General features: G+C 42.1%; 1 protein-coding gene across 1 annotated transcript in view; it reads right to left on the reverse strand.

Moving 5' to 3' along the window:
- Positions 1-12,813, reverse strand: part of ADARB2 (adenosine deaminase, RNA-specific, B2 (non-functional)) — a 116,013-nt gene extending 103,200 nt beyond the window's left edge. Inside the window, exons 1-2 of the mRNA XM_009895085.1 lie at positions 12,731-12,813; positions 3,056-3,963 (exon numbers count right to left, since the gene is read on the reverse strand). Coding sequence (XP_009893387.1) covers positions 3,056-3,963; positions 12,731-12,752 — 930 coding nt within the window. The 5' untranslated portion in view covers positions 12,753-12,813. The remainder of the gene's footprint in view (positions 1-3,055; positions 3,964-12,730) is intronic.
- Between the last annotated feature and the right edge of the window lie 8,915 nt (positions 12,814-21,728).

The raw sequence follows: 21,728 nt of genomic DNA on the forward strand, positions 1-21,728 counted from the left end.
ACATTGGATATTCATTCTCCCTTGCCCAGCAGAAAAAGTGGCTGTAAGTCCGAGGGCAAGCCCAAGGGCCAGGCTGAGGGACGCCAGGTCCCCTGGGAGCCCTGATGAGCATGGCAGAAATGTCAACGGTCAGGAGGCCCAGCTCATAAGGACGTCTGAACTTTTTTTTACATTTTCTTGAACACTCTGAAATCCATAAGTTCAGCACAACTGGACTACCTGTATTACAAGATTTTTGGCTTTTCCTCTTTCCAGGCAAGGCTGTAATCAGGAAAAGCCAAATTCTGGCCTCCTAACACCACTGATAACAGCAAGGGGAACAAGAACAGAGACATGCAAAGCTGGAATACTCCCTGTAAAGAGAAACCACAGAGATAAACACACTCCTGGATTCTACAAAATATAGGTGAAGATGTTATAGCTCATCCCATTTGCCTGTCCCTACCATCAATGAGTTAGGTATCCAATATCCTAACAAATACGATGAAGCACATATAAAAGAGTGGATGGTTGGATAGGGCAATAGTTATTCCTTATTCTGTGAAGAAATAAAAAAATTCAAATTCTATCTCTAAGCTGTTTGGGTTTCAGGGTGCTCTCTTACTTTTAAACAGTTTTAGACACAAAACAACCTGAGCCTACTAAGTAGGAATCACTTTGAAAACGTGACTTGAAATGTGTCCTTGAAACTGTGTTTTGCAGAAGATCAGGGAGACAAGAAGGAGCCAAAACAACTTTTGGAGCAGCTGGCTCTGACCACAGCTCAATGAGAACTACACTCTCCTCGACATAGTTACCACCACTTCGACTGACCAAACAGCCAGATGGGCTGACTGAAGCAGTGAGGAAAGACAGTCACTTGATGAGATAGAGCATAACACAGTGAGAAAAAGTAAAGATGCTTCTGGATTTAATCTTTAAGCTATAGGCCAGCTGAAGTCAGTGGAAATACATCTGTTGGTTTCAGAGCAAGCTGGGTTATGACTTGAGTGAGTAACATAAATTCAGGTTTTGTGTCATGGCTGCAATGTCTACTGAAGAGAGCAGCTAGTAAGGAGGTCAGCAGAAATCAGTGTTAAGGCTGATCTCTCAATTAATGTGCTGAATGCTGGCATTAAAAGTGCCTGAGTAATCTTTTAGTTGGACAATACATAACCACTCAAAAAATACTGACAGAGAAAGTTCATTGACACTTTTTCACTGACATTTATACTTCCAGAACAGCAAGAAGAAGAAGGTAAGGAGGGCAGAAGTCTAAAGAAAGGACAAAAGGCCATGTAAAAGGGAATGTACACTGAAGAATGCGTTGCCTAGTGAACAACTGGGGACTCAGGTAAGATTTGATATTCAGGTAGAAGCTGATCGTGAAGTCAAGCAACCAGGGAGTATTTCAGAGAGCTCAGGAACTGAGGCAATGATACTTGTGGTGCAGTTTCAAAACATGACAAACCATCAGTCGATGAATGCATGGTATTTACTTGCTGACCCACCCAGCAAAGTTCACTGGGGGCAGCAAAGCAGCCAGCAGGACGGGACTAGAGACTCCTCTTTATATCCAGTTGCTAGGTTTCCATGGGGAAGGATAGGCATGTGCATCAAAACAAACTATTTTCTACCAGAATTAATGAGGGCAGGAAACCGCATGGATTTCTCATTTAAAACTATCCCAGGAGTACTGGGAAGATGGAACTGCCAGGTTGGCCAAGGCTTCCAAAATGTCTGCAAAGCACTCTGTGAAGATCACTCCCATTATTAAATTATGTTATCCCACTGGGTCATGGAGTTTGCAAACCAGAATTAAAAGGAAGAGGTGGAGGATTATGATATATTTTAGAATTTCTTACATTTCTCACGTTTCCTTTTTGGAAACATAGGAAGGAAACTTCTAGGTCACCACATATAATTCCTGGGTCCTGCAGGCAATCATGTCACCTAGAGGATTCATCCCCTACCAAACTCTTTGAACATCTAACGAACATCTTTACTAATGTTAATGAGAATTGCTACTAATAATTTGCATTTACACACTACTTAAGGATCTTGAAGTGTTCTTTCATATAATATGCTCATTTTTATTACAAGCATATTGGATTTAAATGACTTGCCTAGGGTCTCACAGCAAGCCAGCCGCAGAATGACTCTTAGTGCTCCCAGTGCTTTGCATTAAATCCTGGACATTAACAGCTACCTTCAGAAAGGGAGCTTTGTAGTGGTAGATCACCTCCTGGTGCTGGTGGATCAAACCTTTTATGATAGCGCAAACAAATCAAGAAATTACTTGAACCCACGTAATGCTTCCCAGTGTCTGCAAATCCTGGCTTCCTTTGAACTTAGAAAATTGACACAAGTCTGAGTAATGCTAAGATAGCCTTTGGCGTATGACCAACTATGAAATTTTGATGTGCTAAGTATGTACCTCAGGTCTATATTTTCTGTATGAATACAGCAGTAATCTCTACATTTGTTCCAGGAAAACTTCAGAGCTTTCACTATCCTTTGTGCTGTTGGAGGCGTACTTGAGAACAACAAAAAAACCAACCCCAAACAGTAACCCAAAAAGTAAGCCTACAATAAACAAAAGTCCTTAACTTTTTAGTGGCAGAATGGTTTGAAGAGTTTGTTCTGACACAGGTACGTTCTTTGTCATTGCTTTCTCCTCTGAATGGAACTGTCCTCATCAAAAATTAACTCTAAAAGGAGGACATTGGGCACCCCTTTGTTTACGGGCTCCTTTCCATCAAGAAAGATGCTGTATAACAGAATAACCTGATTTTTCTGCCTGTGTCAATGTTATCATTCTGTCTAGCAAATTGAAACTTTGGTATCTCCCCCTTCATTTTGCCCTCTCATCTGTGCCTCCTATGGAAAGGGCTGCAAATTGTACCCAACGATTTCAGTATACAATTTTCAAGCTTTTGCCCGTGGCATCTGGCTCTTTCTATAAGAAAAGAGATATTTTGTGGCATGGCACTTGTTATAACATCAGAGGAACCATCTGATCCCATTCATTGAAAGAGTTCCTCCAACAAGGTGGTGGCTACCCAGGAGCTCTCACCTGTGGCAAATGGTGACATTTACTCCTGCTGGGAATGTGGCTGGGCAGCCGAATGTTAAAGAGGGCCTGCAGGGCCGCCTGCGCTGCTTGACCCTTGGCCAGCTTCTTGCTACGTCCTGAGCCTTCAAATGTTCTCCCGTCCACTCGCACAGCCATCACAAAACTCTTGATGTGCTGCTTCTCCACTGTCTCTGACAGGCAGACATACCGCAGGCCCGACCGCAGCTCATTTAGCAGCACCACCGGGTTCTTCTCGCTCTCCGCTTTGGATGCCATCTTGTGCTTGTTTTGCTTACCGTGGCCCATTAAGTCCAGCGTATGGCAGAGTAAGCGCCCGTGTCGATAAGCAGTGGAAAGCAATTCGTTATTAACGGGGTTATAGACTGAAAAGTCCTCGCTGTGTGTAGACGGTTCGAACTCCTTGAACAGAGTATCTGGAAAGTCTGCCTGATCAGAAGTAAAGTCTGTGGATGGGTTGATGCAGTTCCCCATGGCGAAGTGAGCTTGGCAGGCGTTGGGGAACTGAACGAACGACTTCAGAGCTAGCTCCGCAGCACGCATTTTGGCTTTCTTTTTTGTGGGCCCTGTGCCTTCAAACGTAAGTCCATTTACTTCCACAGCAACAGCAAAGACTGGAGCATGCACTGGACCTGTCTGGGAAACCATTTTATACTGTAAACCTGGTTTAAGTTCATGTAGCTGAACCAAAGCATTCTTTGGCGTCACTGACCACGAGACTTTCTTCCAGATGAGTTGGAGTTTGCAGAAATGGCCATTATTGCCTTCCTCTAAGGGTCTTTTTCTCTTACTGCTAGGTGTCCCCCCTCTTGCCCTCTCATTAGAGGATATTGGATGATCCTCCAGGTTGCCAATATTTCGATTTTCCTTTACTTCTGCACTGCTGGTACCTGTCAGTAAAGAAAGAAAAAAACCTCACATTACGGTTGTCATCATAGTAGCTGACATTACGCCTGGGGCTGGCAGAATAGCCAAAAAAGAAAAAAAAATTAATGATAGGTATCCTTGCTCAGCCCTTTTTGGGGGTTTTCCACAAATATCTGTATAATGGTTGGTTTATTATTTATAGCACAGATTTTCTGCATGTCCTGAATGTTTACTTGTCCCTAAAGTTCTATTTGCATTAGTCACTAGCCCCCTGTTTTAAAAAAAGATTACATCATTCAAAGATGAAGCATAACTGATGACATGTGACTTAAATGAACTACTGCATTCACACTGGATAATTACTGGTAAAAAGTGAAAAGTTTGCAAAGTTCCCTTAGGCTGAGATTTGTTCTATAATCCATGTAGGTGAACGCTCATGAACACATTATTAGAAATCAGAAATGACTCACAAATGATTCAGAAACAGAAAAATGGGCAAACACATTGAATAATTTATTTGCAATGAATACATTGACTGGCTCTCCTCACACCATCGACTCTTGTGTTGCTAACATCATGAATCCAGCCTAAGAAATGATCTGACAGACCTTCCTAGCATTTGAAACAATAATTCGGTCTGGACTCAAATTCCAGTTTAATAAGTGAGTCTTTCTGTCAAGTTCAGTTGCAGATAGTCTTAGCTGCTGCATCAGCAAGAACCAATATTGCAAAAATTCCAGATAAATCTAAATGGGACTAGGAAAAAACAGAGCATCATGATGGGAGTAATTACTGTCGTAAAGAATGATCTATGTCAAAGAAAAGCAATAGGAGACAGTGACCACCAGCAGCACCAGGAAGGGAATGAAATGACAGAGGGGAGCTATGGAGGGAGCGTGACATTGTTGCTGAGCCAATGAATCACGCATTGCTCTGAACTACGCTTGTGCAAAGCCCGTCCTGTGAGGCATTGCTCTTTGTTACAGCAGACGAATGACTGAGAATGGAAATTCACCTCACTGATGTCCTGAACGAGACAGAAAACGTGCTGCTGTCTAAGTAAGCATCCTATAACACTTCTGTCATTTCTGATGAGTCTGTTTAAATGTATTGCATCTCTGATACATCCTCCCGTCCTCCTGTGTGTTGCTTGGGGCAGAGACAAGCTGAGGAAGTAAACATGAGTGTAACCAACCCGTGAAGCAACCCGTCCCTGGAGCAATGCACCTGATCCCTTTCTGAGCAGAGCACTGCCCGGCTGCTTGCTGTATTCCAACCAGTGCTGTGTGTGGAGCCTTTCCCACAGTTTGCTATTGTCAGAGATGCCACCTGTGCATGCTGCGTGAGTCCCAAGCACAGAGAAGGTCCCTGTGGTCCTTAGAGGACAGAGAACAGTCCTCTCGCTTTCTGCAGGGCCATGGTCATATTTGGGTTCCTCTCTACCCTGTTGTACAAGCTGGCTGCAAGGATGTAAGTGGTGAGCTGACGGCTACGCCTCGAGGAGCTTCTGCTGGAGCAGTGTGTCTTTGCTGCAGCCGAGTATTAGGCTGGGCTGAGGGATGCACAGGAGTCTGCAGAGAATTATGTGGAATCAACCATCATGTTTAAAAGCCTCCTTTATAACCTGATGAGTTGCACTTGTATTAAACATCAAAAGATTTTTTCCCATCAGAGCAATAAGTCTGCACTCATGCAAGTTCTTCCACAGAAAGCAGCTCACCACTTGGACGTGAGTAGAAATCATGGCTGAATTGCATATCTGGGGGCACATCAGCAGGACCGAGTCTTTGGGCTCCCTTTCCTGAAAGCCCTTCGGCAGACAATAAGCTTCCAGCCTGTGTCTATGTCTCACCAAAGTGACTTGCAGAGCTATGTGCTGCTGTGCTTTGCCAAGGCAGAACGTGAACTAACGAATTAAGGTTTTAGTGACTAGTTAATTTTTACTTTCTGAAACTAAGGGGAGAGAATGAAGACAGGTGAGGAAGGAAACAAAAAGAAATACAAAACAGAAAAAGAAAAGTATCATTGTATGGCATTCATCTGTATAAAATGTGACATCTTTAAACCAGCCTCTCTGGAAATAAGAGATTTAAAAGGTCAGGTTAACTAAGACACAAGGATAATGTTGTCTTTTCTCATTGAATTCCCAGCTCTAGTTATGGAAGCTCTGATCTAAGGGGGAAGGAGTCTGGAGCCAGACTCTTTTCAGTGGTGCCCGGCGACAGGACAAGGGGCAACAGGCACAAGCTGGAACATGGGAAATTCAATCTCAACACGAGGAAAAAACTTCTTTACTTTGAGGGTGACAGAGCACTGGAACAGACTGCTCACGGAGGCTGTGGAGTCTCCTTCTCTGGAGACATTCAAAACCCATCTGGATGCATTCCTGTTCAACCTGCTGTAGGTGATCCTGCTCTGGCAGGGGGGTTGGACTAGATGATGTCCAAAGGTCCCTTCCAACTCTGACCATTTTGTGATTTTGTGATTCTGTGAGATGCCAACTTTAACTTTGCTCTATTTACCCTGGCAGTGGTTTTGGCCAGCCATTTTCCACTGTGACCGTTTCCCATGTTTCCATCCCACTCAGAATACGCCTCTTTGGTTGCATGCATTTTTTTAAATAAAGGTGAAATATTTTGACTCAGACTTTTTTTTTGACTTTTTGTTCTGTATTTCACACCTCCTCTCTCATCTTACCTAATAGGTTTTTACAGAGCCAATTATGGTACATAATGATACTGTAGTCAGGAAGCATGAAAAGAAAGATAGCTCTTGCTTCACACTATATTCAGGTTTGAAAAGAATTTGTATTGATTATGCACCACTGAATAGGAAAACTCAAGGGGTTATTTGTATTTATAATTCATATTGTCTTATTCCAGCTGGTTTTTCTTTCATAGTCAGAGAACCACGGATTTGTGAACATGAATGTGTGACCTTAGCATCTTACCTTAATCACCTGCACTAACAGAGTGGTTAAATAAAAACATGGCAACATAAAATAAACATTACTTGTTTGTCTTAAATACTGTGAAATTGTCTAGTGCAGGTTTTGGCCAATAGGGAGTTTGCATTGATGTAGTGATAAAAGAGATGCGAATATAAAACTTCCAGAGATTGGTCCCAGAAGATACGTGCACAACATCGGGCGTGCGTGACGGTGACACATCTGCCTTTATGATATGTTTTGGCCTAGTCACAGTGAAGGAAATCCATGCAAGTATCCTTACAGTCAACGACATTTCTAGAGGACCTGATCCCGAAACACCAGCTCAGCTCTTCACAGACCTCAGTGAGAGGGGCAGAAGGCCAAAAGTCACCGTGGTGTGTCAGTCAGAGGCAGCTTCAATTCAGGGAGTGCCTCAGAAAGTCTGTGAGCCTGAGGGACTTGTGAGATACCTGGCAGCAGCCGGGAGATGTGCAATTACTTTCAGGTATCTTTGAAATAGGAGGTCTTTGAAATGTGTCTTTTATGAGACCTCTAGGCAGCAGACATAAGATTACCTCTCTAATGGTGGCACATGTACTTCTATTGTGAAAATCAGACAAAGCAGGCAAATGACACCAAACTATGTAAGATAAATACTGTAAGCAGCTGTAATAGAACAATCACAAGCAATTTTAGAAATGAAGAGCACTAAAAGGAAAGGGGTAAGTCAGAGGATGCACACAGGGAAAATGCAAAACTGTGGATCATTTTCAGTCCTGTTATCTCTCATAATATCTTTGCTCTTGAGTTCGCCAAAACACATTCTCTACATTTGGAAAAAATAAAGATAATAAAATATGATTCTCCTATGATGAAAGGTTGGATAATAATAAAATTTTAAGGGGACGAGTTAAAAAAAGGGGAAAGAAAAATATTACATTTTCTTGGCAATAGCTTCTAATTTATTGTGTAAAATTTCTTAAAAAGCCCCACACCTCTGCACTGTTACATCTCCTCAGGTAACTTTATTCATTGAGTTTTGCAGTTTCACAAGCAAGAAGAGGCATGGCAATCTTGTGTTTGCTTCAGTAATTGAATGGGAGAGAGGAGAGCAGTCAGTGAAATATATTTATGTATGCACTATTCCTCAGTCTTCTGTCTGCTCTTTCATGTTTTCTCCTTTTGGTCACTGTGCACAGTAGAGTTAACCTAGAGAGTCTGCATCATCAAGAGCTTTTCAGAACTATAATGCATCACTAATAATGACACTGCCTACGTCTCTGGGTCATAAGGGCTCTGCAGAACTAGCCATCCGATACTCCACGCTACATTTGAAGAGATAATATTGTTCCTGTTGAAGGTTATTCTGCTGCCAAGCCAACTTCCAGGGAGGATGGGGAAGGAGAGGTGGTAGGTGGCATCTTCATTTGGGCTGGCAACTTTACTATTGAATTACAAGGAGCAATACGTTATTGAAAAGCCATGATATTGAAAGAAAGAATTTGTAATCTCTGTAGCATAGCAAACTTCTGATTCAACTGATACCACTGACGCAGGAAGTTACTCTCTTTAAAACTGTTTAGTAAACACCAGATTGTTTACCAACACATTTTCAACAATACAGGTAGGACTTAATTTTTTGTTTTCTGCATTTTAATATCTAACCCCTGTTTGACCTGCTTATGTAGAGTACATTTTTGCTGTCCATCTACATCACATCGACTGCAGAGGTTAGAAGGATTGACCTCTATAACTCCTGGCACACTTCAAAGTGAAAAATTTTAAAACAGAAGCAATAGGTATGAACCCGGGAGCCAAAGCCACGGTACCTTTGTACCAAGGTCAGCAACTACACCAAATGCAATGTGGGGCAGTTCTCTCCTGCAAGCAAGATGGCATTTTCATACACTTCATCAATCCACAATGTAGGACCGGGAACTCTTCTGCTGGGGATTTTTAGGTTTGTATTCTTGACTTTAGAACAATAAACTTGTAGCTAACAACAGAAATCACTCCTTCCTCTCTTACATGAAAACACACACATAGGTATTTTTAAACCTTCATGAAAGAAATCTACCTAAGAGAAATCTGCCACGACGTATTTGTTGCTGCTGAATCCTCCCTGCCAGCTCACGGGGTTCAGGCTGTTTAAAACAATACAGTTAGACTTTACTGGTGTGTAACACCACACTGTGAAGGGAAGCATTACCAGTGCAAGAAAGTACAGGACTTTGCTTAAACTGAAGACAGAAAATTTGCGAAAGGTGATGGCCATTGCCTTTAGCTCTTCCAGAATGAAGATACTCTACTTTGTCCACCTTATTGTCTGAAATAACTGTGAAATCCATGCACATCTAGTACAGCTCTTACCAATTAGGGAAATTATTCAAATGACCTAATGACCTGACTGAGATGATACTCAGACTCCGATGCTCTCTGTCCAAGTGAGCAAATAAGTGGATAGAGCAAAAAACTTGGGCAGCCTGCAGCACAAACAGATTTAAGTACCTGCCTTCCTGAATCAGGACCAGACTGTAGCTTAGCTTTAGGAATGGGAGAAGCCCAAACGATGGCAATAGACACAGTTTTCAAAACACAACCAGGGGGTTTGATTCTGTGGGGGATAGTTTGGGGCTCTGACTGCTGGAAGGGGATATTCACTGTCCTCTTGGAGGCAGGGTCCCTGCACTATATCACACCGTGCAATCAAACCCTCTGGGCCCTCATGCTGCCTGAGGGGGACTTCGACCAACATGGTCGTAACTGAGCATGCTTCAATACAATGAATCTGGGGCTGCACTTCATCCCGCAAGACTGCTGCAGTGGCTGCAATACATATGTTGGGGACCAGCACCATCAGCTCCTTCTGCAGACACTGGGGAGAGGTATACACCTGCAGAAGGGCGCTGCACCAAGTCTGGGCATATGGCAGCATGGCACAATATGATCCGCAGGACTCTCACGCTCCTGCTAGAGGTACACCCTAGATTTGGAAGTACCTATGTCTGGTGATAGTCTGCCTTGATGCTGTGGCATACTGTGGATGGAACGACTAAAGATCAGGGACAGGCAGAGGGCTGTAACATCATGAAAGGCAGGCAGGCAGTGAGAAGGGAATGATTATTCACTGTTTCGTGCAATCCAAGCACTAGAGACAGCAGGCTTGAAGCAATAAAAGGGTGCACTTTTTGACAGCACACTAAATCACTGAGCTCCCTGTTCCTGGCTGTTGTTAAGATCAGAATTATCAGTGGGCTCTGGAGAGGACTAGACAGGTGTGTTGATGTCTAAGATATGATGATTCAGGTGCAAACCCTAGCTGAGTAAATTTCCTGGGTGCCAGAAAGATACACTGAGGGGAAGATCACTATTTAAATGTCCTTCTTCTCAGTGCATCACTAACAGCAAATGTTGAAGACCACGTACAAAGCTAAACTTCCTATTTCTAATCCTGTGTGACATTTCTTACAGTCTTAGGCACAATCAACTGCTGGAAATGAATAGGGTGGTCCTTTTCTCACATGTTCAAGATAAGTCTTTCATCAAAGACTGATTATTAGTTTACCCAAAATACCATTCCAAAGGTGCCTAGTGCCTTCGATACATTTTTATAGTATTAGTTCATGGACCATAAACCACAATAATAGTGTGTATAAGCTAATAATCACCAGTTGAAAATCTATGTGTACTTAACCTGGCATGGATCATCGCAACTGTCCTCTGCAACCAGTGGTGAGCAACTGTTTTCATTCGCAACACTTGTCTTTCTTGGGTTTCTCTGTTATTTTCCTTTTCATTACAATTTATTATGTTTTTTATTATTATCATTATTATTTTATTTCAATTATCCTGTGGGGGGAGTGAGTGAGTGGCTGCGTGGGGCTTAGTTGCCAGCTGGGGTTAAAGCACAGTCCCTTTGTAAAGAAGGCCTAAAGGAATGTGAAACAGGATTTGAATCCGTTTCGGCCAGCGGAACTCTGCCTATTTTGTCCAATGCTCATTGAGCAGAAACCCACAGGGATAAGCGAACCACCTCTCTGCCTTGCTAGCATTCTCCTAGGCTGCTGTTAAACTGTTAACACAGAAGAAGGTTCTTCTGCTTGTTCAGAGCAAATCACTGAAGGTCTTTAAAATGCCAAATTACTACACAGGTACAATTGCTATTACTAGGAGTGAACACTGAAATATGGCTGATTTAAAATGAATTCATCTTTTTCTTTTTTTTTAAGATGCTAATAGTAACACCTAAAAATGTGTTTTGTGTGCCAAGAAAAAAATTGCTATCTTTATTGGTGGAGTGTATGTTTGACCCAAGAGAAGACTAGGCAGGATGTCCCTGAACACAGTGAAATTTGCTATTTCTCTTTCAGAAAACACAGCTTACCCTGTCCATGTGAGCTATTTTAAAGCCAGTGCAGGCATGAAGCAGTCTTGGCATTACAGCAGCAATAAGAAAACGGTGTTACAGTGTTTGGCTTGTACAAACTTCCTACATTACCTAAAAATAACGAAGTAGCACATTTGGGAAACATTACGCAGGAGGTGCCTGCACAAGCTCATCATGTGCATAATATGTTTCCTGTGTGTACTGCTCGTAGCTTTTCCTGAAAATGTAGCCTCTGTGGGACCAATTTTGAAGGTTTTTCAGGATTATTTTTTTTTCCCCTTTGCTAAGATATGTAAAAACCTGCTGGTCCCTGTGCAGCAGAATGGTGTGATGTCCATGTGCTACTCAGAATCAGAAAACAGAGGGCTGTGCTCCCTTACTCCTCCAACAGATATTCCCCCTGGTGCTGCACCATGATCAAACCAAGGCAGATTAGCAACAACAGTGGAAAAACGCCCATTCTTCCCACCCACTGGCTCTAATAGGGCAACATGTCAGTGTGTGTCTGGCTGGAAAAGAAACCCATCTGGTAGGTGATACTAAAACTCAAAAGAGTTGCTCATTTGGTTTGGAAAGCTCCCTTCCCTTTTTTTAATGATTCAAGATGCATTACAACAAGCAGGGATGGATAACACACAATAATTGCTTCTAGGTGATAAATGGGAGGGCTTACTGAGGGTTATTCAGTCCTAACTGCACACTCGCAGACTTCTTGGTGTTTTGAAGACTTCACAGCTCCTTCAAACCTGGCAGCGCTCTCCTCCAGCTCTGCAGTCACGGGTACAGGCAGTATCGGTGACTTTGTTCAGGTGTAAAGGCCCAAGAGAATCCAATAGCTAATTTCTGGCTTACATCTAGTTCATTTAAGCTTGGTTGATCATTTCTTCCCAATTGGATTTGATTTCTTTCTTTTTTTTTTTTTTTTCCTTCCCTGCCTCCAGGTCATATCACAGAAATAAAAGAGAAAACAGCTTTTCAAGTAGAGGGCTTGTTCCTGCAGTCTTTACTTTTGCAAAAGTCCTTTTTGTAATCAATGCAATATAAACTGGGGGAAAGACACTACACCAAAATATCCTGTCTCTTAGTGACTGTGAGAAAAGCAAGTCAGCAAAATAAGGTAACATAAACAGGAAAGGAAAAGTTGCTCCACAGTCCCACAAACCTGAATGTATACATCTCCTTTTTGTAAGAAGTTTTTCTTTCACGTTTGTAGCACACCATTTACAGCCCCCTCTCACCAGGGTCCGCACAAGTAAAAGTGGGAATGTAAATTGAGATTAACTCTTCCTTTGCTGGAAACTGGAGAATGTGTTTGCACTCAGCATCAGGGAATTTTGCATTTTACATGAAGACTGGGCTTACGGCCTGCCAATATTTCCAAATCCACCTCCTTTCCACAATTGCTCCTACACTGTAGAGATTTTATCTTTAAACTTTATTATTCGTCTGCCTATAAAGAAAAGAGACTGCTTACTTAAATTGTCTTCATCCTCCATGGTGGTTGCACCAGGACTCAGGTACTTGAAGGGCGCTATGAAGGTTGACAGTATGCTCACTTTTTCTAGAAGAAAACAGAAAAAAAGAGACATATAAAATCAGTATTTTGTCAGTGCATTCTGATCTACTCCAGGCTTTTTCTGAGGTGAAAACATCTCAGCAATTCCTGTTCCTTTTTGTTCTTTCTGACTCTATAGCCCCACCAAAATTCACAGAACTGCAATACATTTATTTCAGCTGGTATGTGCAAATACCAAATGTACATCCCTCCTGGTTTCTGCCCCCATGTTTCTATTCCTTGGCTGTGCTTCCCAGCAATGGTGCCTGAGCACTAGACAGCTGGGACTGTGGAATACTTGAGCTGGTCCAGCTAGGAATGGGGGAGGTGGCCAGCCCTGGGAGGAGGGACATGAGAACTGCTCTAATGGATGGGACCATCATCTCACCTCCTCTTGTTTCCTCTCCCTGACAGAGGCTGAACCAGAAGTCTCAGAGAAAGCTCAGGTGTTGGCGGCACAAGAGATTACAACATCTTCTAATCCTAGGAACTGTTGATTTGATTTTTGGAAAACCTTTGTGGTATGCACAGGAAGCTGTTATCCAAACAATATGAATCCTACTTGAAATCCTTCTTATTCACATTCGTACGAAGTGCAGTGCCTTCTACCTGCAGGTTCTGTTTATCCTGCAGGTAGTAGATGGCACAGACATTTACTTCCAGTGCCACGATCAGCCTCTGCATTAAATCCCAGGACAGATTCAGCAAAATGAGAACTGATACTGATATATACTAGCTCAAAATTTGGCTCAGGATTTTTCTATAGGGAAAAGTTGCTGTTAACACAAACACTAGAAACAGGGATATATTGCTTTATTTAGTTTGTTAACTAGTTTGTTTAGTTTGTTGTTTAGTTTGTTTAGGCTGAATTCCTCCTCACAAACCATGGGTACTATGCTGGGGACCAACATTAACGGAGTGTCTACTTCAGGTAGCAGAAGAAACAGAAATACACCTTACAAAGGTGATTCGTGGCTTTGAAGGACTTAGTTGCTTCCCTAAAGTACTTCTGTGCTTAGAAAGCCTCAGTTAGGTGGAAATGCTCTTAATGCTGCACATTGTGAACAACGCTGTGCTTTCATCCTGTGGCAGAAGCATCACAACCAAATCAGGAATGTCTTCTTTCAAGTGAGACAGGAAAAGTGATTTCCATGGGGACTTTCTTCATCGGTGAGAAAATATTTCTCTGAATTTCCTTAAACTACCTGGCTGCTAATCTACCACTGGTCTGGAAGGCATTCCAGCTGAAGAGCTCTTAAGCTTTTTTAGCAGCACATCTGTTAACTTTTTGGCCTTGTTCTTCCTACACTTGCAAATAATCCTTCCTCTTGTTAAAGACTGTTATCAGAATCCATCAAAATTGACCAGATGTTTGCCCTTAGCTAGGTAACACTGCAGCTCAACTCAATTATGAGAAATCACAGTAAAAGCTGACTGCTCTTTGTTAAGTAAATACAATAAGCAGAATAAAAGATTGCCTGAAGAAAACCTTTTTCCGTCCAGAAACCTCTCATCCCAGACTAATATATAATTAGAGTACAAATTAGTCTCCTTGAATTGCAATTTCATTAAGGGTTTGTAGTGATGTCACGAACCAAAAGAATGAAGCTATTTATGAACACTGTAGCCAAAAGATTTTCCTAAGCGAATACTTTGATACTTTTTGCTAAGGCGTTGCTCACTGAGAAATGTGGTATCTCTGTACGACAGACACTATCTCAGCCCATGTGAGGCTGTTGGGTTGTGATCAGGATAAAGGCTGTTATTCACTCCCGACTTTCTCAACCTGTTTCTTTGATTAAAGTGAAAGAAAGCGTAGGCTTTTGGGACTGAATCCAAAGGCTACATTTGGTAAGGGGAATGCTTCAGATGATAGACGTAGGATGAGGGCAGCCCTTGGCTTCAGCACCAGCAGTGACTGCGCCTGGCTATTGAGATGCAGTGAGCTGAAGTGTACTCCGCCTGTGCCTGACTGCTGACGGCTGTCAGACCTTCAGAACTAACCCTCAAGACACTGGGTAACCTACACAAACTTAAAGCTTCTTCCCTGGGAAAGTACTTTCTCTTCTCGTAGAGAGTTAATCCATTTACCACCGAGCAATGAAGACGCATACTTTCTCGCTGAGGTTGCTAATACCCACTCTTGCCACCAACCAAAAAGCAGACCTGTGTAGTTTTACACTATCCTGTTATTAGGGAAAGGAATATTCTATGATCGATCATTCACCTCAACCCATTTTGTGCATGCAATAGGCCTGATTTACAATGTGAATTAAAATTGATCAAATTGTTTCCCCTTTTGCCTTAAGGGACCCTTTAGCCATCTTAAGCTTTTGTTGTTACTGTTTCCCACCTGTCCCCACAGACCTTGCTGGCGCCTTTGCTTTGTGGGGTGGAGGAACGGGATGGCCTGTAAAATTTACTGTACTCTTAGAGCAGCAATGGATGGGTTTGTGTCAACCAAACTCAGGCAGGCCCTAATAACAGGGTATCCTTCAATGAATACAGATGATAAAGATTATAAATTAATATTTCAATCAATTGGTTGAGCGACGGGAGATTTAGCGTGCATCTGGGAGGAGGAGGAGCGTAAGGTTTTGAGTGGGCGATGTAAGAGAAGAGCTGTAGTATGCACATAGCACAGATGAATTATCGAGCCTGTGGAGGAGGGGAAGATAGATGTCAGGATAATTAAATGTAGGTGTTTACAGGGAAATAATGTATCTAGGTGTAAAACTATTGGCATGATTGTGCTCTTTCATCTTTTGCATGTTATGGCCTACTACCATATATATATATATCGTAGGACACTACTTCAGCTTTATTGCCAATGGTGAAATTCAGGGTGGTTTTTTTTTTTTTTACCATTTCAGAAGAAGAGTAGGAGAGGTGTATTCACACTTTACAGTCCCCATATATTTTAATGTCCATCACAATTAGTCTTATTTCCAGCAGTCTGATGAAATCTTATGAATAAGAATAAAGGACATGGCTGGATATGAAAAAGCCATATAGTTTCTCAGAGAAATACCTTTAAAGCTTCCTTTTTTTCTCTCACTCTCTTCTCCTTTTATCATTTTTATTTATTTTTTTTTCCAAAAAGAAGCAATGACAGGTAGCCCAAAGTTAGAGCGGCTATTTTTACTTTATAATTGTAAATGTTCTCTGTCTGAGGAAATTATTTTTCAAGGCTATGAAAGAGAGTCTAAGAGATGAAAACAAGACATTTCAAAAACTCTTTTCTCCAGAAAGGTAGAATACATAACCCCACATTTATGAGAACCAATACAAGGAGATATTATTGCTTGTATTACAATTGTACCACTGGCCTCTGATGTCATGAAGGAGAGATTTCATGAGGGCCTACATGGCACAAATGAAGCTGTATTTACAGTGGAAACTGAGAGACAAAGAACAGGTACAGTGGGATTTATTTCTAGCCACCCTGGAACACTACCTCAAGACAATAGCATCATATTTTGTAGTGTATTCACTATAAAAGCATCCTTCCAAGTGATGCCAAGTGGAACTCTGCTCCAGTACCCTAAGCACAAAAGTCACCATTTCTCCTGATGAGAAGTCTGTTATGGGAAGAAACTTCAGAAACGTCATTCTCCCCTGTTTTGGGATGGAAAAGGATTTGAATTCATGCTTCTTAAGTATATGTTTTCCAACAACAGCAAATAGTTAAAAAATATTCATGAATGCTGTTTTGACAATAGCCATATAAATCATTTAAACAAATCAGAAAACCATTGGCCAAGATACGTTTTGCATGAAAACCAGAAACTTATTTAGTCCAAATGATTCAGCAAAGACTGGCATATAAGGCAGCCAAGTTCCTCTAAAATCTGCCCTTTTTGTGAAGTTGCTCTTTCCCTGCAGATGCAGTCAGAAGACTGGCCACAGGTCCTGTAAATACATTTTTATTGTGAAGACAAGAATACACATATACAGCTATAAACAGCATTTGTGCCCTTCACACCTATCAGTATGTAAAGGGCACCAGACAATACGGCTTGATCATCAAACGTACTGAAATTCTTTCACTCTCAATCACCTGAATAAAAGCAATGGGAATGGCAGGAACTCAACACTCTTAAAAATCAGGCCTTATACATGTTGGACAAATTGTTTAGCATTAAGAAGAGCAGACTGAGTGGGGTCATAACAACAGTCTTCAAATACATAAAAAGCCGCTGCGCAGAAGAAAGGAGCAAACTGTATTCCGTGTGCATTAACACAACTAGAAGTAATGGACTTAAATTGCACCAAGGAGAATTCACTTTAGACATTAAAAAAAACATCCTAACAGTAAGGATAGTGCAGCACTGGAAGAGATTGTCTAGTGGAGAGGCTGAGGAGCTGTTGGTGCTGAAGGGGCGTAGGAAGATGGTGGCATCTGCAGGGTGTTGTACCTGTCCTCGGGCCCATCCCTTATAGTCTCTCCTATCCATGTGGACCCCAGTAGAAAAGCTTGTCCTGGCCATGAGATCACGCATCAAGGTCTAGCTCAAACTTGGAAAAATGAGCAGTATTTGCTAATATTAGCTAATCTGTGAGCAGAAGCTTGTGGCATGCTCTTTTGCTTGGCAGCTAATGAACACTATTAATAATTGTTTTTTTTTAAAAAGGAACTTCTGAACACAAGAAGGATTAGACAGATGGCTACCAGTGGTTTGCCAGATCAGCGTTAGCAATGTTTTACTGAATTAGTTTCATTCTCATATTCTAATTGATTACCATAAGCTACTTTACTTGTCAGAGGTTGCTTAAATAGTATTCTTTCAAAAACACAATGCGGACATTACAAACCAGTCCTACAGAATTCATTTGGTTTGTGTGCAGTATGAAATTACTCAGGAAGGGTTAATTCTGATGCAATAATGTAAACTCAGCATGCAAAACCTGTTGAAAAAAAACCTGATTTTGATTTCTCTACAGCAGTTGTTTGCGGCTATTCAAACAGCTACATTTTTACAGTCCTGTTAGCCTTGATTTATTTTGAAAGGGGGGATATAGGGAGGGAAGAGAGCCTGCACATCAGCAGATGATTCTCTGTCTTCCTTCTCATACCCTAGTCAGTTCAGGCTTGGGCTGACAGTGATTGACAGGATGAGGGGATTCTTTACACAAAAGAAAAATATGGCAAATTTGTGGGGAAAATAGAAAGTCTTTAAACCACAGCACTTACTGAGAAGGGCTCAGAGTCTTCTAAATTATGGCTTGTACAGCCACCATGCTGCATCATTTAGTTTAAGCAGCCAAGTTTCCAGACAGGGATTTACTTGCTTGGTGTCAGAATCAGCCTTTATAGCTGAATTCGAGAATCGGCCATTGAGTCATGAGTTACCGAGTGTGCAGAGCTTGCAGGGGCAGTGCTCAAGTGCTTCTGGCTTCACGGACAAGTGGGAAGGCTCTGCGCAACGCTTTTTTACACCCACGCTGACAAAGCTGTGCTGGGTGTCTGTGAATGACCACCACGGTGCCAGTCGGGCTGGGAGAAGCATCTCTTTCCATCCCCTCTCGCTGTGTTTAAGTTAGAAGTGTGACTGCCCTACCCACCTTCAGAGGGCTTGTGCTTCTCTACAGACGCAGCAGCAGCTTTGGCACAGCTGTGTGCCTGGTGCAGGAGTTCCAGTTTGGTGCCTTGGACTGCACAGGATAAATTCAAGCCTGCATACATTTGCAATGGGCTATTAACACATGCCCATTCCTCCTTGGTTTGCGGGTTTTTTTCTCTTACTCCTACACTGGGAGATCTGAAGGTGAAGCTTTGCTGGCATCATGAGCCCTTGAGAGTCATCGGTCAATGCAACTGGAACAGCACATCTAACTGAGGCGGGGTGGGGGTGGGGGAAGCCCGTGTACTGGAGGATAGGAAAGGGTTAAAATATGTAGGACTCCTTCTGTTTGTCTGCATGCTGCTTGGCATCCCTGGGAGTGTGGCCTCTGAGGTGGACAGTTACTAAGATCTGCTTTTTAAAATCGGTTTTCAGTCCAAAGCATTTGCAGTGATATCCCACGCTGGCCCACATGGGAACAGTAAGGAAAGCTTTTCTTGGAGGTAGCAGAGGAATATGCTGAGAGAAGAACCTTCTGGTTGAATAAGATTTTTGCCTGGAACATTTTTCTTAAAAGCAGGGAAACAAGGGAATATTCAGATTAAGGAATTTAGGTTTTTAATAGAAAAAAAAAGTATTCAGCTTTAACGGTTTTGTTCACTGCTTCAGCAGGGACATGAAATGAAGATGTAAAGTATCAGAACACATTTTTTCTTGTCTGATAACCAAGGGGAAGATAAAACCTGGGAACATTTGGATAGTGAGTGTTTCAGGCGAAGGCTTTCAGCTGCACGAGGCAGATTGTGCTTTGAGTTAGAAGTCAGAGTTGCGAACCCAGCGCCATGAAGTCTTCCTCTGAAACAGGGCAACAAGCTGCTCAGTATGATGAAGCGCCCGTGCACAGAAGCAGCTGCCCCTGTGCATTGCTTGGAAGTCATCTGTGGCCTGCCAAGTGCAGAGGTCTGCTGTAAATAGATCTGCTTGTTGCCTTTATCATTTATTTATCTAGTTCTTGGGGCAGAGAATATCTTTCTGCTCTATTGTTGTTCAGTGCTTAGCTCAATGGGATCCCTGTCCAAGATGAGAGCTCTGAAATGCCATTATATTAAATAGCAATAACAGTTTATGGTGTTATGATACTGTGGAGAACATTGAATGTGAAACATCAGTTAGCTCAGAGGGCTGGCAACTGGACTAATCCTTTTACCTCTGCACATCTTCTTATGGCTGTTTACTGACCCAGAATCGCTACCCGTGGAAAGCTTTTGGGGAAGCTATGTGAAATCTTTTGCCAGTGATGATAGAACCCCTAACGTGCAGCGGCAGGTTCATGCCCGGTGCTCTGGCCGCTCTGCAGCCCTTCATCCCACCAGGGCCACCGCGCTCGGCCATGCTCATTTACTACGATGTCAGAGGAACTGTTTAGCACTTAGGAAGCAGAAAGGGCCAGGAGTAATACCATGCATGTCATTTGGGTGGATCCACCCAATACAATTTGCAATACAGGATATATCCTGTGGGATATGTTTAATTGACCACATCAGGGGCCTTAGCCAATGTATGCAGCATATGCAACATTATTTCTTTCCACAGTGGCATGTCCTGCAGGTCTTTTCTCCTCCTTCTCCAGAATGGAGATGGTGGGTTTTAGCTGCAGTTCCACTGTATGAATGTAAACAGGTGTTTGAGTAAACAAATCTCAGGGGCTGTACTTCAGCACTCCCTAACAGCCCACTCCAAGCTCCTTTACCATGAAAGACCATTTACAGAATGAAACACGTGTTGTGAAATATTAGTTTGTTATTATTTCCAGTAAAGAGCAAAGTAAGTAAAAAATCAAGGTGGTTGATGGATTTTTTATAAGAAAGGCAATGTGTATGTGTGTTGTTCTCTATTAGATTCCACAGAAATCAATCTGAAATCTACTTCAGCCTAGTAAAATTAGATCTAAAACTATTTAATTTTGTTGCTTGAGTATTTTTCTCTCCTGATGCCTTGCTTGAGGACACATAGAGATAAAAACTTTTGAGTTATTATCAGTTTATGTGCATCTCTGCCTGCCTGTGGAGTGTACTATGTTATGTATTTTCTAAGTGATCTAGCTGTGGCTTGGCGATGGAAATTTAAAAATCACATATTTGCAAGCTTCTTATGCTATTTGAACATTCATTTTGGAAATATTTTTATTTTACATTCTATAAACTGTGACAGGCTTTTTTTTTCCTCTTTTTTCTCCTCCCTTTTCTAGGATGTCATCACTTTAGAAAACAGAAGATGTACAAGAGAGAATAATTGCATAAAAACCATCAGAGCTCAGCTGTGTGCTGAAGTCTTGCAATGGAAACCATAAAAATGGCCAGTGGATTTATTAAGCATATAATAAATCTGCGTGATTAACACTACCTATGACTATTTGATTGTATGCCAGCTGCATATCAAACAGTATTATTGAAGAGCATCTGTCTACACATTTAAGGCAAACTGAAGGGCTTCTTCAGTCACACGGGAAACTAGTTTGGCCAGTATTAAGGTGAATAGGCTAATTTCTCATTAGGCTGTGTCTACAAACAAGTCTACACTACTTAAGGAGACCTAGATAAACTGGGACAGAAAACTACATGAAAATGCTCGATTTGGCTTGAGAGAGGTTTGCCCATCACCAATTTAAACCTGTTAACTAGATGATGACTATGTGAAACATGAGTGGTCTATGCCAACGTGAGGCTACCAAAGTTAATAAAGTTATTTAAAAGGATGCCTGAAACCGGCGGAGCTGAGGTCTGGGGAAGCAAAGCAGCTGCCTGTGCAGGCAGTGCCACAGACTGAGTCTCAGGACTGTGCATGCAGAAGGACATGGAGGATGCAAAGCTCTGCGCTGCACAGCTCTGTGCTGCACCACCTGATTTTGAAAGGTTTTGCCACCTTCTGAGACGAGCAGTCCACTCGGGTACATAAGTCTGAGGTGGGGCTGAGCTGTTAAAGCTAAACCTCAGTTGTCTAAAGTCGGAGTCTCCAAGTTGAGCCACCATCTGCTGCAAGAGGGGCTTAACAACCCTAGGAGAAACTGATGTCACTTTTATCTTCTAAGAGGAGGCATTGGTATGGACATGTACAGATAAATGCCTGATGAGATAAGTACAATAAATCCCTCTCAGAAGGCACAAGAAATCCCTCCCTATTGATTTTACTGGGGGCCTAGACTATTGATTTGGACTAAAAGACTAACTTGTAGATGTCCAAAGTTAGGAGACATGTTTTCTACTCTACCTTGCCAGGAAGTCTTCACCTGTGTTCTGGTGGGTGTTATCACTGCCTGTCGCTGGATCACATGGTGCAGAGGAAGACGTCCCACC

This window comes from Charadrius vociferus, unplaced genomic scaffold (assembly GCF_000708025.1).
Source record: "Charadrius vociferus isolate BGI_N301 unplaced genomic scaffold, ASM70802v2 scaffold61, whole genome shotgun sequence".
NCBI lineage: Eukaryota > Metazoa > Chordata > Aves > Charadriiformes > Charadriidae > Charadrius > Charadrius vociferus.